The sequence below is a fragment of the Patiria miniata genome, unplaced genomic scaffold, assembly GCF_015706575.1.
Source record: "Patiria miniata isolate m_02_andy unplaced genomic scaffold, ASM1570657v1 HiC_scaffold_8, whole genome shotgun sequence".
In the NCBI taxonomy this organism is placed as follows: Eukaryota; Metazoa; Echinodermata; class Asteroidea; order Valvatida; family Asterinidae; genus Patiria; species Patiria miniata.
In genome coordinates, this window is record NW_024037075.1 from 4,818,295 (window position 1) to 4,830,710 (window position 12,416).

The 12,416-nt window shown below is 39.2% G+C and overlaps 2 protein-coding genes across 4 annotated transcripts in view; one reads left to right on the forward strand and one right to left on the reverse strand.

The window, feature by feature from the left end:
* The window catches only part of LOC119719258 (tyrosine-protein phosphatase non-receptor type 4-like), a 64,610-nt gene extending 63,866 nt beyond the window's left edge, over positions 1-744 (reverse strand). For all 3 annotated transcript variants that reach the window (XM_038188639.1, XM_038188638.1, XM_038188637.1), the window contains exon 1: positions 584-744. The gene's annotated coding sequence lies outside the window, so the exon portion shown is untranslated. The remainder of the gene's footprint in view (positions 1-583) is intronic.
* A 909-nt stretch (positions 745-1,653) lies between these two features.
* LOC119719415 (insulin-induced gene 2 protein-like) lies at positions 1,654-10,972 on the forward strand. The gene is made up of 6 exons (XM_038188856.1): positions 1,654-1,806; positions 5,064-5,744; positions 5,914-6,038; positions 6,277-6,443; positions 7,264-7,363; positions 7,850-10,972. The coding sequence occupies exons 2-6, from the start codon at positions 5,549-5,551 to the stop codon at positions 7,877-7,879; spliced, it is 618 nt and encodes a 205-aa protein (XP_038044784.1). The 5' UTR covers positions 1,654-1,806; positions 5,064-5,548; the 3' UTR covers positions 7,880-10,972.
* Positions 10,973-12,416: the final 1,444 nt, after the last annotated feature.

The window sequence follows — 12,416 nt, forward strand, 5'->3', positions numbered from 1 at the left end:
CGGTCAAACATTCACTGCCCCTGCCCACACTGCCTAAATTAAAGAATCATCTTTGCAAATTTCTCAAAATGCTTAATACCCAAACTTCCACGGTGCAGTATATCACGCATTTTAATTAATACTTGACATACAAAAAGACGTGTAGAAAGAGTTGTTGCATCCTGGTGCCACTTTTTTCATAAAGGTCAGTCACAAAAATGTGGGAAAGATGATAAATCTGAGAGTGAGAAATGTTTTTTTTTCCAATTTTGTTAACAATTTTTTTTTTTTTTAATTTACAAATACTGCAACTCTCCATAGACTTTATACGCAACCAAAGAAGTAGCATCTGGATACAACATTCTTTCCAGACTAACATCACGACGACTTTAAAACATCAGTTCTATAAAATCCCTTCAGCACTGTGCAGTTCAATGCAACAAGTTAGGGATGGCATTGGCAGATCACAATGTTGCTTGTGTTGCACACCCATTCAACAGTGCACGAATTAAACTGTGGTACACTCAACAACTCAACTTGACGTCCAAAGAAATTACCCCACAAACCCCACACTGCAAAACAGACAAGCGCAGAATATACGTACCTGTTTCTCAGCTGTGTTTAAGACCACTATATATCCAAGTGAGAAGTGACTGACTCGAACAGAAAGCGAGAAAACGGCTTATAAAAATCCCTTTCGATCGACAAAGTTGTTCCAGTGATTTGACATGATGATTGTGGGCACTGGTTTCCAAATTAATGAATCGTTTGCTGAATGCAGAGTTAAATGGAAAGCCGAGGACCAGTGAAAATGACAAAGTATGGGGCACTGTACATGACACTCTCCCACTGCTAAAAATTAAAATGCTGCATGTGTAAAAAAAAAAACAGCTATAAAAGAAAACTGCACATTATACTTTCTCGAAATGAAAATTGTCTTAAACCCACGCGTAAACACAGGTAACTGATCCTATCACCCAGTTATTTATGGAGGAAATAGATAAACCATACTAATAAATTGAGTACAGGGTTGGAAATTAGAAGCTGTCGAAAGAGGGCGCCCTGATCATTTAAACGGCGGGGAAAAGTTGCAAATTGAGGGCGCTATATAAGTAAGCCAGTGTTGATCAAAATTTCTTCTTTTCTAATAAAAAAAAATAGTTAATACATTAAAATGAAGGGAATTAAAATTTATTACTGAATGAATATAAATCTTCACTAATCCTTTTCTTTAAGCTTTCTATCTAAATGTTTAGTTACAATTGAACGGTTTGGGGGTTTAGATGCAGGCCATAGAGCTGTATAATAAGCTCTATGATGCAGGCCTAACTGTTTACTTTGATTTTTTTTTTTAGAGTATTCTTTTTAATTTGTCAATCACACATTCGAAAAAGAGAATACAACTAATTCGGGTCTTGTGAAAATAAATTTGTAAGAAAAGCAAAGGTCATGGGGAAAGCTGTGTCCGGTTTTAATTTGTAACTCATTCAGTAGCGCGCGTAGCGCGGACCTTGAAATGTAAACATCAAAGGCTCGCCGACATAAACATAAATAAGTAGGTCACCTGACTGACACACACCGCGGTAGAATGATATCTGGCGCGATCATGTGATGGTGCTCTACCATTGTTGATTGGCTGAAAGTCATGGCCTCATGATATACGCAGGCGCAGTTCAACCGTGACCTCTTTCGACGTGACCTTACTACGTACGTGTGTGTTGAAAACAGCCGATCCGGCATATTTATGTGGCGAGAAGCAGCAGAATTTTCCAGTATTTGTGTGTGATCTTGGAGTACGAAGTCTCGATCTGGAGTATCACGTTTATGGTAAGTGATGTACAGAAGCATGTGTTATTTTAAGGCCGAGAAAGAGTTGCATTACTGGGTTTTCTTCATAACGGTTTCATTCACGAAGACGATAGGCCTGCTCACTGACACTGCAGTGCACTGCCAGTGCCACTGCAGTCACTTGCACCATGGAGCTGTAAAAAGCAGTGCAGCACTTACTGTTTCGCTAGTCCTACCATGCCGAATGCCTACCCTACCATCAAAATTAACCCGACTGAACCGTTTATTTTCTGAGTGACAGCCAGTGACTATCAATGGTTATATGTGGCATGTATGTCACTCAAAGCATGATCATCAATGGGACATTTCTATTGCTTGTTGAATTAAATACAAAATCATTTGTCAATCATGTTGCATTGTTGGTGTAGCAACAAAGGATGAACGATCCCATGAATCCTGCAAAATGTTCCACTTTTGTGGTGTTCGTGTATGACTATGAGCAAACAATGTTGTTAAGCATGTTTTTGTTAAGCATTATGTGATGCGATCAAGCTAAATGAGTCGTTTGTCGGGAACTTTCATTTGGAGATACTGGCCAAAATAATTATAAAGCCACTTCATTCTTGGTGTTCAGACTTTCATAAGTTTTGAACTAAAGATGGTATCAGCATGCGGTTTTCACAGCAGTAATGCTGAGATTGTGCTCTTTTCAAATCTGTAAAAAAAAAATGACCAGGGTCGACAAACGACTCATTTAGCTTGATCGCATCACATATACTGACTCCCCATTGTATGCGACCCCGCGTGCCAGCCAATGGGAGTTGGCTTTAAAAAATTGTGAGGTCACTTGGATCAGAAATGTGGACTAAGCTGTTGATTGGTCAAATTGGCTGACATGTTTTTGGAATACAATAACAGGTTATGGAAGACCCGATAGAACTTAAGAAGGCGCCTGCTGAATGGTCAGAATCTCGAGGTCAAGACACAGTCTTGTTTTGCATAATCGATCACCGAATCTGCTCGCATATCATAGACCCTTGCTGTGCAAGGGGATATTCCATAGACTAATGTGATGTAACCATATCTGGAGAAATTCTCTGAAAAACTGTGATAGATATTTCACTTGTTGATCCTTCAAAATCTGCCTACGGGATATTAAAATGTTTGCAGGATGAATACATACACCGTCAGAAAGTACAGCCCATCCCCACAGGGATGATTTGCAAAGATTTATGATATGAGTACCCATCCAAAATTGGAGGGATGTAGAATTAGGGTGTATAAACTTTGCCAATCCAAATGTTGAATGTACATGATGACTTTGACTCTTTACATGACCCATGAAACATTTCTGAGTTTGCATTTTTTTTATCGCGAATTTGATATTAATCATTCACTGTATAACGTTCAAAGTTTAGAGCTGTAGGCCATGACCTTTGGGAAGTGTGTGAACTGTTGACAGTTGATGCTTGTTGAAACTTTGTCCCGAGATAAGGCATTCAAGTATCAGGTTGAGGGTAACGATAAAGTTTGCCGTATGATTGTGCATCATCATTGATACTGATGAAAAGATCATGCATGATCTTGCAGAAATGTATTTTTCAAACACTTTGCAGTTTTATGTAAAACCTGTTGTGATCGTTATGCCACCCTTACCCTTTGGAATTTACTCTTACCCTTGATCGATTGCTTTTCTTCGGATTGTACATATTGCTACAACAGTGATAATATGATTTATCTTCAAGCAAACTTGAATCCTCGATTCTGATTGGTTGATCCATGGCAACAACTGTGTGATGTTATACCCAATCGCGTGGTCCGTATCGCACTCTGCGTATTGCGCTTTTCCAAGATGTGCGCGCTATAACCGCTGGAAAAGTTGTGTACCGCGTGCTATAACCGCTGGAAAGCTTGTGTACTGCGTGCTTGTTCCATCTTTACTGCACGTCAAGTTTGCTTGAAGATAAATTCGTTATCCTACTCGCACCCGTGGAACTCGGAAAATGTAGTGTGTCTTGCATTCCACATACCACTCAGCCTTCGGCCTAGTGTGCCGCTGTGCCATCAGAAGAAGCGGATGTAATATAAAAACCTTTACGGGTCTACCATATCACAGTTCATTTGTGATTTGATTTGGGACGAGATTACTTATCCCTAAGTCTTTTTGCTAGCCTCAATCCTGCAAAATCCTCCAATTGGCCTCACGGAAAAATAGCACAGCCTCAACCCTACAAATTCCTCCATTATTTCTTGAATATGGTTCGTGGAGGGGCGACTACTGCCTGAATCCTGCAAAATCTTGCAGCAGTGGCTGTCAGTATCTTTAGGCTTGGTCACTGACATCCTGGAGCAGTACAGAGGATTTCAAGCATAGTCCAGGCCTATATTTATGCAAGGCTGAGCAAAAAACAACAACAAAAGGTCCGGCCCAAGACCTTGACAAAGTGCATCCTACAAAATCAGTAACACACTTTGGCCGTGTAACCTCAATCCTCCAAATTCCTCCACTTTGGCAAAGAGGATTTTGAAGGATTCAGGGCGGTTAGGGTTGATTGCTGCATGGTCTGGGGATTGTTTTTTGATTGACTTGTGAGAAGTTGACTACATGGGTGGCATTCTGCTGTGTGGTGGCATTGGGATGTACAAGTTTTGGAGCTATGCCAATTTCAACAACTCAAATGTGTCAACAGGACGTTTGTGTCATCCTCATTCCCACATGCAAACCAGTCCTTTACAGTGTGCACAGCGAGTGTGATGAATTGGGATCAAGGTTGCGGATTGTTTGTAAGGCTCGGCCAAAGTTCATTCACACGTCCCTCTTAAAAATCACTGCGACACTGCATAGCTTAACTTTGACCTCTTTGTGCGTCAACGATAAAACAAAAAATGATAACGGCAAAAATATTGACATGCTTCTCTGTAGACTTTGTCCTTTGTTCAGCCCTGACAATTGTCTTATTGATATTTTTTCCGGAGATACGTAATCAGTGTTTTTTGCTTAGTTGTGTCAGAGAACTTTTAAATTGAAATGTGTTTTGGTAAAGTTTCTTCCCTTTGAGTTAGTGTTGGGCTAGTGTTGGCACAGTAACCTTTCTAAATTGTTTACGTGTAGGTCGATCGCATGTGTAGTCATTGTGGTATCTTATCCCATCTTGGTTGTCATCTACGTGTAATCCGAGGGGAAAAAAATGGAAAATGTCATTTGAATGGAAGTTGTATATTGTTCATGGTTGGATTTTTTTACTTGTTATTTTAATCACACTCTATTCTGCTTTCTTGTTTTATCTTGACTACAGTGATGTTGAAGCAGCCGAGGTTCATGTACTTGCAAATGATGCGTTGCTACGGAGATCTACACATCTGCATGTGCAACATGAACAGACCGGACCACGGGTGGCGACATCAAACACGTTCTGCCGCGGATCTATGATCTGTTGACTCCAAGCTTAACAAATTACATGTAGCTGTTGAACTGTACTGCATCGTAAAAAAAAGTGCTTTCATTCAAAGGATCAACGTTAGTGGGCGTTATTCTTTGAACAAAACTTTCATCAAGCCACGAAAAGTGTCAATCACCAAATCTGTTGATAGTACAGAGCTAAGTTTAATTTAAATTTGGACTCACAAAATCACGCATTCAGTCGTTGAACTACAGTGCAGCTTAATATAGGAACTTGCTTTTCTGCATTCATTACGTGCAGTTGTCAGTAATCTTTGGAAGCAGAAGCTTTTTTATAGTACTCAACTTTGTCGGAACTTTCTTCGTGGAGAAGTTGTCGACATGTATGCCAAAATGTCAAACAGAATCATCAGCACGGTGCGGAGGTCCGTGGTGCTGTACTTGATAGGCGTGTGCCTGGCGCTCATTCTACACTTGCTTCAGATCCAGCGCAACGTCACGCTGTTCCCCGTCGAAGTGATCGGGAGCCTGATGAAGTCGGATTGGTGGGTGCCACCAGTCTGCGGAGCTGCTGCAGGTATGGTGAAAGTCTGGTCACAATTCTGGTCACTGGCCGAGCCACAATTTGAGTCGGTGCTGAATAGCCACGATTCCAAAACCTTTATACTTCCCCGTTTATGTTCCAAATTTGCCAATTCTGCTTTTTGATCACAACTACAAACTGTGTTTTTTTTTTTAATTTTCAGTGGTGGTTGGTCTACTCTACCCTTGCATAGACACCTGGCTTGGCAAGTTCCCCTGCTACAGAGTGGAATGGTCCAACGTGATGCGGTGTCTAGCCGTCTTTGTGGGCATCAACCATGCCTCTGCTGTATCCTTTCTGAGATAAATGATAAAGTCAGGGAATTAAACACATGAAGTACAAGGTGGTGGGATTTTACATCGGAAATCTTAGATTTCTGAGCTCAACTCTTAAGACCAATTCACAATTTCAGTGTGAAATCAATTTCTTAGGGTAATGATATAACTTAAATGAAATGACTGTTTTTTTTTTGTTTTTTTTCATGAAATTTGAATTTTCCTTGACCCTTACAATTTTTGCGCTCCAGAAAATCGATTTTGCCAACAACCTGCAGTTTTCCCTCACACTGGCCGCCATGTCCATTGGTCTCTGGTGGCTCTTTGACCGATCGCGGACCGGCTTCGGTCTGGCCCTTATCGTCTCCTTTCTAGCCACAGTGGTCACCCAACTGCTGGTCTACAAAGGTTTCTACAGGTAAAAAGAAACCGATTCAAAAAGGTTGCAACTTAAAACTTGGCCTAAGTTTATTGAACAGCTATGCAGAGAATTGGCAAGATTTTTTTTCACTCAGCAAAAATTAGCAGAGAACCAGTCGGACGCAGTATACATCGCATGACTTTTTGGCTGGTGACCTATGTCTGCTAAGCAAGTATTTTACTGTGCTTAGTAGATCCATGAAACCGGTCCCTAGTGCAAGGTAGTTGCTCTGGGCATGGTTATTGAGGGCGCTACGTCCACTTTAGAAGAATTCTGGGAGTTGCAAGTAGCTGGTACTCATGCTGTTCGTGTACGTTACATAATTCCCGGTTACCAGTGCAGAAAATGAAATTCGCTGCACCGTTGAGTACGCCAGGGTGAGGACTGGTTAACCACAGTTTGACTAACTTCGCTCGAACGCAGGATGGTTAGACTACTCTTAGTCAACTATTTGGGGCCGGAGCATGGGGCTGGCTGGTTACTAATAGCTGCGAGCTTCATAATGCACAGCAGGGAGCCAGGACTTTAGACCCTCGTTCGACTTGAGGCGTTCGCACGTTGCTATTAGTGCGCAGGCGTAAATAACTTCACAAATCAACCACTAGTTGACTTATGGTACTCGCCGGAACTTGCTAATTGCTCAATGCAAGATTGTGCTTTGATGGACATACATTATTGGTATTTTTGGAGGCGGGGCCTAATGTACCACATGAGGTGGGGGGGGGGGTGTCTCCTACCGTCCAAGTTCTCACTAACGTCATATCAATCAAGAGTTAAAGAATTTTTTTTTTTTTCTTGCATACTCTTGTTTCTATAGTTACACTGAGCCCGATTTCTTGTACGTACGTTCCTGGATACCCTGCGTGTTTTTCTCCGGCGGCGTTACCATGGGGAACATTGGACGACAACTCGCAGTGGTAAGACCATTTTTTTTAAATAATGTTCAAATCTCGCAATTTTTTTTTTCAGAATTTTGAGTTCGTCAGTGACACTCCTGTAAAAAAATTGGAATTAAATATGTTGGTTTTGTAACATTGTTAAGGGAAATGGGCATTGTCTCGTGCAGATACATGTACCGATGTACATGTATATTTGATCAATTGCAAAAATGGTCACGAAAACTGAGGTAAGAAAAATGTAAAAAAGGCAAAAAAAAATCAAGATTTTAACCAACATCAAGTACTGTCTGAACATGTGCCTGGCTACTTTTTCCATGCCTTACACCTAGCAAAAAGAAAACCCCGTTTGACACATTTAAAGATGAAATTTATTGTAGTTTGCCTTTTCATAAACTCAGTAAACAGTTCTACTCACCCCTGACACTATCAGGTTTCTTTTTCAGTGGATTCTCTCAACTGATGATCAATTCGTTTCTTTTCTTTTCTTTCTAATTCCTACCACAGTATGAAATGGAAAAGGAGCATAAATTGTGAACCCATCTAGTGAGACACTCATGTACAACTGGCGATAACTTTTGACAACTGCTTTTTCTTTGCCACGCCCTGTCAGCGTAAATCTTTTTCCTTCTTTTTTTTGGCCTTCTTCAAAACCATTAAAGCTTTGTTTTTCGCATATGGAGCAACCATATTGGATCTGTTGCAACTGTAAACACTGCCGTGTAAGCAAAAGAGGAACGCTGATATTGATGGAAAAAAACAAAACAAGAATGGTCAATGGCAAAAAACTGAAAATGGCAAAAAAGTGGATTTGTGTAGTAAACATGTTAAAAACTACACATACATCGTGCTGCTTGTACATAACCAAGCATTAGGTTCGTTGTAAATGCCGTCTGCAATGCAACAAAAATGCATGCTACCCTCATGCCAACAGTGTTTATCTCAACTCACCCGAGACAACGACCTTCAAAAATGGTCTGTGTCTGAAACTTGACCGTTTTGTTGTTGAGACTAAGACCTCCAAAAGATATTTGCTGTGGCTTCAAAATGAGGGCGATATCTTCAACGGGACTTCTGCCAAGTGAATCCTCCAGTGTTTTAACCGGATTTACGACCTTTGACCCATGATGCAAGATTTGACCTGTGGATATGACCCGAGCAGTGAACATGTCTAAAATGAATATCCTTGGGTGTTTGTTTAGGAGCGTTTGACCTCAAGGTTTCAAGGTTTGACCTTTGGATATGACCTCTTGACCTCTTTCCAGCAAATGCAAATTCCACGGTTCATGTGGATGCTGTATCGACTCTTAACATTGAAATGCGACCTTTTCTTGTAAAAAGAAATGACCTCTCTTGAGAAAAGGTCGTGATTAGGACTCTGTAGGTCATTGTTGTTGACCTCATGACCCATAAATATGAATGTCTGATTTCAATTTGTTGCATCAGATTTGTCAAGTTAACACCAGTTCATACTGCGAATGCGATGGGAATTTGACGTCGCAAAGCATTGTCTACGAAATTCGCCAGAGTTGAAATGTGTTCAACTTCTGCGAATTCGCGACGCGAAAAACTTGTCCTTACGTTACAAATTCACATTCGCGATCACTTTTGCGCCGAGCATGAACCGGCCATTACGCAGAAGCTTCAAAGTTTTAATTAGAAATTGATCCATATTTTGAAATTTTTCCTCCACGTTGGGCTTCCACATTTAATAAGGCTGTGTTAAACTGTGATTGACAAAATTGGTATGTATTGATCTGATTCTATTTTAAAAAACGCGCTGAATGTGACATTGCAGTATTAGAGATTTGACAAGATATAACCAGATTCAACTTTTTTAAAAGAAAATTCCTTATTCACATCATATTATTAAATGGCATACATACAAACAAGAACATTGATATCAAAATTAGGGAAAAGAGCAGTGCTAAAATAGTTTGGTTTTTCAAAAATATTCACGTGTTCATTCTCAACTTGAAAGTTGTTACATTCGTAAATATGTTTCTGTTGGTTAGGTAGCCAATTTTAAAATATAGAAATTTTTGGGACACAAAAACATTACCTTGGTTTAAGCGTGAGACCGTTATTAAAAATATTTAATTACTATTTTAATAATGTCACCCTATAATCACAATACATTTTACAATTCGTTATTGCCAACCGGGGCAAGTGAAAATTATGATAAAAATCTAGAAATGCAATGATACACAGTTTTGAAGTAGAATACCAAGCAATTTCCACATGTGATTTCAATAGTTTGGCTTTAAAAGTTTACAAATGTCATTCGTTAACAAGTTAGAGCAACTTGTCTTCATGTTGTTAATTTGATTGTTATTTTCATGAATTGTCAAACACTGGCTTGCAAGTTTCAACTTTAGAGCCTATCAACCGAAATATTTGCCTTTTATTTACGTTCTGCAAGTGCCTGTACTTCTGAATGGGCCGGACTTACAAAGAACTTAGGTATTCAATTTTCATGTGACAAATAAGTTCGCTCATACCCCCGCCCTGCAAACAGGGCACTGGGATACTCTGATGAGCTTCACAGAATCTTGTGAAAGAAGTGGCCTATGACCTATGTATAAAGCATCTGGCTGCAGCTGCTCAAGACCGCAGTTAGACAATGTGCGCAAATGCTATCCGAAAAACTTCCCATAGAAATGCGTACATTCAATACCGGATGTGATTTCTGTTTCATTGCGGACTATGTGGACAAAATTGTGCGTGTCGCATAATGCAATCCAACCATGATCCGACCGTTGGTGATTCGAAACGGAGCCTGAGCAAGTGATGGGAATTGTAAATTTACAACACAAGTTTTACAGAATTTCCTACATTATGACGCTTTTCAACGAAAAAAAACCCCATCTCTAAACTGGAATAAAAGAGTAATGACTCCGTCTTAACGGCCGTTTCAAACCTTGCAGAGTCATGACCGTGATGACGCACAGGTCACGCAAAATCCAACCAATCAGAGCGTGAATTCATCAGAGTATCCCAGCGTCCTGTTTGCAGGGCGGGGCTTACGAGCGAAACAAATAAGCACCACAATGTTTTGTCATCTTAACACAAAATAAAATAAAAATCATTCAAAGGGCTATTTCATTTCAAGTCCAATAATCATTTAGTCCATTTTCAAGTCAGATTGTATAAATAAAGTTATCCACATATAAAAGGTACCACTTTTTTCTGCACATTTTGAGGGAATTAATAAAGCTTTTTTGGAATTTTTTTCCTTTCAACTCAGAACTTTGAAAGAAAAAGTCCAAACAATCATTGCTTACCTTAAGTTTTTGTTAAAATAAAAGGTGGTTTAATTTTAAATATCGTTCAAAATACTATTTATGTTATTTAGTTTTAAGTGTTTTTGTAAATTTCCCAGAATTTTGAAAAACGAATCACGCTCCATGTTTCTGTTCTTAGTTGGTGTTGAATTTTGGTAGTTGGGGATTAAATTCATAGTTACTTCATTTTGGTTTTTTTTGCTTCAGATCTGGAATCCAACTCCGAGATTGTTTGTACATATATTGTAAATATTAAACTTTTTTTCTGGAAACATTTTAACACTTATTCCCAAAACCTTAACATAATGTGTGATATTAATAAAGATGTGCAATTGATAACAAATAACTGATGTATATATTTTGTCTTATTAGAAGTCAAATATGATTATTACTGAAGTGAAAAAAAAAAACCTTACAGGATTTTCCATACAAGAAAACTACACTGTCTACTCAGAATACATTTCTTTTTGACTTTGGAGTTTTGAGGATTTTAAAAAAATCTAGAAATATAAAAAAACAAAAGGAAAACACAGCATATTGGAAGTTTTCTTACCAAGGAAAAAGACACTACAGAAACCCACATGATCATACAAGTTTGATGAGAAATTCTGAAAACTTCTTGATTTCGAGTCTCCATAAAGTGAGTCTCTATAAAATAATGACCCCTCAAGAAGAAATGAAGACATCACAAGAGGGCGCTATACTGGTTAGATGGTCTGTGCATTAATACAAAATCTAGACTGGCTATTTGCTCAAAATTTTCACTAGCAAAAAAAAAACGGCTGCGTCCCATAACCGCCATTTTATGTGAGGGTGCACGAATGCACAAGGTCACATGACGCTCGCGTGGTGTTTACAAGCGGAATGGTTGTTCACATAACATTGTGGTTACAAGACGCAGAGTATTTTACTAACGGAAACATGCAATGTAAAAGTATATGAATGGCCGGTCTAGGTTTTTTTAAGATGCCTTTGAGGAAATATCCATAGTGCAACTGGCATGGTAAACATGAATGGCACGTCAATAGACCTAATACCTAATGACGTCAAGCTTTGTTTTATGTTTACATGTGCGCTTTCCTATGGGTGCAATAGTGCAAAAAAATTCCCATAGCCACTAGTGCTAAATGCCCATACTTCAAAATTCTTTTAAAAATACTCAGAACTCTCTCAGGTATTTAAGCTGCACAGAAAAATGATGATCGACATGTCATCTTTCAATTTCTTTTCATTTCTTGGTGGGTTGACCACTGACTTTTCGAGAAATTTTCGCCCAAAGAAGACGACCCCTATTTTCCCCAAAGCGGAACGGTAGCCATCTTGAAAAACGATCCCTCCACAATATGGCAAAATAGCGCCACTTTCGAGCCCAATTGTATCCAAAATGCTCAGAATTGGAAGCCCCGAGTCCGGGCCAGAGGGTCATTGCCATATCTTTTCAATTCCCCAATGTTATGGCTCTCAGAACTCTCTAATATAGAAATTTTGAGGGTATAACTTTTATTCATGAGTTCGGCGGATGGGTTTAGGCCTATTTACAGGTGTGCACCCTTTATAGTACGAGAGCGCACATGTAACCAAAGCGTGACGTCATTAGGTCTTAGGACTATTGATAAGGATCACCAATGTTTGTAACTCACAAATTCGTCCAGTGTTAAAAACAAAATGTAACTTGCTAATGCAAGCTAAATGACTTAGCCAACATACTCTTATTCAAAAAAAAAATTAATAAATGATTTTACAATGCCTGTTCAAAACTGTACATTTTATCATACATGCAACAGATATTG

What these genes read in the sequence shown, in the direction of transcription:
- LOC119719415 (XM_038188856.1), top strand. Translation starts at nt 5,549, where the DNA reads ATGTATGCCAAAATGTCAAACAGAATCATCAGCACGGTGCGGAGGTCC. An exon ending in AGTCTGCGGAGCTGCTGCAG is followed by an intron (nt 5,745 to 5,913) that starts GTATGGTGAAAG and finishes TTTAATTTTCAG; the next exon opens with TGGTGGTTGGTCTACTCTAC. An exon ending in GCATCAACCATGCCTCTGCT is followed by an intron (nt 6,039 to 6,276) that starts GTATCCTTTCTG and finishes TTTGCGCTCCAG; the next exon opens with AAAATCGATTTTGCCAACAA.